At 41.0% G+C, this 3,877-nt stretch overlaps 1 protein-coding gene across 1 annotated transcript; it reads left to right on the plus strand.

Moving 5' to 3' along the window:
• Positions 1 to 655: 655 nt before the first annotated feature.
• LOC139404667 (high-affinity choline transporter 1-like) lies at positions 656 to 3,367 on the plus strand (the record flags this gene model as incomplete). Its single annotated transcript, XM_071147272.1, has 4 exons — positions 656 to 842; positions 1,319 to 1,432; positions 2,976 to 3,131; positions 3,219 to 3,367. Coding segments are annotated over exons 1-4 (606 nt in total), but the record flags the coding sequence as incomplete, so codon positions are not given.
• Positions 3,368 to 3,877: the final 510 nt, after the last annotated feature.

The following is a 3,877-nucleotide window of genomic DNA, read 5'->3' on the forward strand; positions in this document are numbered from 1 at the left end:
GTACACCAGCTCGTTGAGAAGCGGCTTTCACCTCAAGTGTCGGGTAAAAAAGACATTTCAGGTAACTTGTCTATTTTCTCATGTTGTTGTTGTTGTTTCTGAAGACATGTTAGACCATGTAAAGGAATCTCTACATCATTGTAAAGTAAATCAGTCTATATCATTATACATGTGTTTTACCATTGCTCCAGATACAGTCTATATCATCATTGTCCGATTTGAGGAGGATTGTGTTTAAAAAGGACACATTTGATATTTTAAATACAAAAGATGTTTGTAGTGATATTGCAACTCTCCCATCAGAAGAGGAAGTCCGTTTAACGCCTCAACAGCTCCACGGACTGTCTGACGGTTGTGCGTAATGGGCTTTTTTACGCACATACATAGAGACTGTGGAAACTAGTCGGGGATTTAAAAAATGAAGACTTTTGTCTTATTTCTGATGTTCTAAAATAGTAACATAATAAATCTAACGAAAATATAATTACAACTATAATGTTTGGTCTTTATTTGGTCTTTTAGTCTATTTCATCCATCCCTTCACTGCCACTACAATGTTCACTCTCTCTCCGCGCGCCCCATCCACGCAGGTCTCAATGCCACCCGGTTTCTAGCGAAGACACGCGGCTCAACTCGAGCTAAAAAACAAGACAAGATGACCGGTATCCACGTGGAGGGACTGGCGGCGATCGCCCTCTTCTACGTTCTGATCCTTGCGGTGGGGATCTGGGCAGCGTGGAAGAACAAACACGCCGGGGAGGCGGAGGGCACAGACCGCAGTGAAACCATCATGGTTGGTGGGAGGGACATTGGTTTATTTGTTGGTGGTTTTACCATGACCGGTGAGTTTCATTGTGTGAATGATCGAGAGTCGATGTTCTCTTTGTAAGTTGATTTATAAATAAAGGTGATTCTGAAAGTTTACTAACAGACTGTTGTAGGACTATACCCCCTTTTTTTTAAATGTTTTACTTGATTAATATAAAAAACCGGTTGTAAAAAATGAATAGGCTACTTCAATTTGATAACTCGTGCTCGATGGTTAGGGGAAAGGCTTTTAACTAAAGACACTAACTAACATGTTGAATTGCAACTTTGAACAGCTTTACTTTACATATTTTATTTATCATAGTTTACAGATTTTTAAAAAATACATTATTTCGTGAAGAAACTAATAATCAGACCATTTTCAAGCATAATTCTTATGCGCGGAATGTTGTCACCTTGTCGTTTGGATTGACACGCATCAGGTAAATCATGATTTGACTCTGTGAATTACTGTAGGCTGAACATTTATGTTTAGTTGTTGTCATTGCAGCGACCTGGGTTGGTGGCGGATACATCAACGGAACGGCGGAATACGTCTATCTTCCTGGGTACGGCTTGGCTTGGGCACAAGCGCCTTTTGGATATGCGCTAAGTCTAGTCGTAGGTGAGTCATCTCATTAATAATAAACAGTGCGTTCGGGAAGTATTCAGACCCCTTGAATTTTTCCCAAATTCTGTTACCTTACAGCCTTATTCTAAAATGGATTAAATTGTCAGGGCTCTGGCTGGGCAACTCGAGGACATTGAGACTTGTCCCGAAGCCGCTCCTGCGTTGTCTTGGCTGTGTGCTTTGGGTTGTTGTCCTGTTGGAAGGTGAACCTTCGCCCCGGTCTGAGGTCCTAAGCGCTCTGGAGCAGGTTTTCATCAAGGATCTCTGTACTTTGCTCCGTTCATCTTTGCCTCGATCCTGACTAGTCTCCCAGTCCCTGCCTCTGAAAACCATCCCCCCAGCATTATGCTGCCACCACCATGCTTCACCGTAGGGATGGTGCCAGGTTTCCTCCAGACCAGCTTGGCATTCAGGCCAAAGAGTTCAATCTTGGTTTCATCAGACCAGAGAATCTTGTTTCTCATGGTCTGAGAGTCCTTTAGGGGCCTTTTGACAAACTCCAAGCGGGCTGTCATGTGCCTTTTACTGAGGAGTGGCTTCTATCTGGCCACTCCACCATAAAGGCCTGATTGGTGGAGTGCTGCAGAGATGGTTGGCCTTCTGGAAGGTTCTCCCATCCCCACAGAGGAACTCTGGAACTCTGTCAGAGTGGCCATCAGGTTCTTGGTCACCTCCCTGACCAATGACCTTCTCCCCTGATTGCTCAGTTTGTCCGGGCGGCCAGCTCTAGGAAGAGTCTTGGTGGATCCAAACTTCTTCCATTTAAGAATGATGGAGACCACTGTGTTCTTGGGGACCTTCAATGCTGCAGACATTTTTTGGTATCCTTCCCCATATCTGTGCCTCGACACAATCCTGTCTCTGAGCTCTAACGACAATTTCTTCAACTTCATGGCTTGGTTTTTGCTCTGACATGCGAAGTCAACTGTAGGACCTTATACAGACAGGTGTGTGCCTTTCCAAATCATGTCCAATCAATTGAATTTACGACAGGTGGACTCCATTCAAGTTGTAGAAACATCTCAAGGATGATCAATGGAAACAGGATGCACCTGAGCTCAACATAGTCTCATAGCAAAAGGTCTGAATACTTATGTAAATAAGGTATTTCTGTTTTTTATTTTTAATACATTTGCAAACAGTTCCAAAAAATGGTTTTCGCTTTGTCATTATTGGGTATTGTGATGTCATTATGGGGTATTGTGATGTCATCATGGGGTATTGTGATGTCATTATGGGGTATTGTGATGTCATCATGGGGTATTGTGATGTCATTATGGGGTATTGTGCATAGATTGATGAGGGTAATAAAAAAAAAATCAATTTTAGAACAAGGCTGTAATGTAACAAAATGTGGAAAAAGTCAAGGGGTCTGAATACTTTCCAAATGCACCGTACAATAGACTACATATATATATATATATATAACTTAACCACGTAGACTTGTGAAACAATCCCAAATATACTTTACATTCCTCTGAAAATCCCCAATATCCTGTGCGTTTATTAAACCTGCCAACATGCTTGCCGTGTGCAGGAGGTCTGTTCTTCGCCAAGCCCATGCGCTCCAGAGGTTATGTCACCATGCTGGACCCTTTCCAGCAGAAGTATGGGAAGAGGATGGGTGGTCTGCTCTTCATACCTGCTCTAATGGGAGAGATCTTCTGGTCGGCGGCCATTTTATCTGCTCTGGGTAAGTTATTATGAATGATATTACAGCACAGTGGTGATCTCTGTCTGTGTTGTTACTATCTCTGACCAGGTCTGTCTGTTCCTCTAGGAGCCACGCTGAGTGTGATCATAGACATAAACATCAAGATGTCTGTGGTGATCTCAGCCTGTATTGCGATCTTCTACACGTTAGTCGGAGGTCTGTATTCTGTAGCCTACACCGACGTGGTGCAACTCTTCTGTATCTTCCTGGGACTGGTGAGACACTCGGCCCGGACCACTTATTTCAGCTGGACTTCATTTGGCTAGGGAGTTTGTACTTTTGGGACCATTCTGTTGGGTTCCATTGCAGCTGAAACATTTGAAAGGATTTGAGAAGGAATAGGCACAACTCTTACTATTAAAAACATGATTCTATATATCTACAACTATTAAAAACATGATTCTATATATCTACAACTATTAAAAACATGGTTCTATATTTCTACAACTATTAAAAACATGATTCTATGTTTCTACAACTATTAAAAACATGATTCTATATTTCTACAACTATTAAAAACATGATTCTATATTTCTACAACTATTAAAAACATGATTTGATATTTCTACAACTATTAAAAACATGATTCTATATTTCTACAACTATTAAAAACATGATTCGATATTTCTACAACAATTAAAAACATGATTCTATATTTCTACAACTATTAAAAACATGATTCGATATTTCTACAACTATTAAAAACATGATTCGATATTTCTACA

Source organism: Oncorhynchus clarkii, unplaced genomic scaffold, assembly GCF_045791955.1.
Source record: "Oncorhynchus clarkii lewisi isolate Uvic-CL-2024 unplaced genomic scaffold, UVic_Ocla_1.0 unplaced_contig_8679_pilon_pilon, whole genome shotgun sequence".
NCBI lineage: Eukaryota > Metazoa > Chordata > Actinopteri > Salmoniformes > Salmonidae > Oncorhynchus > Oncorhynchus clarkii.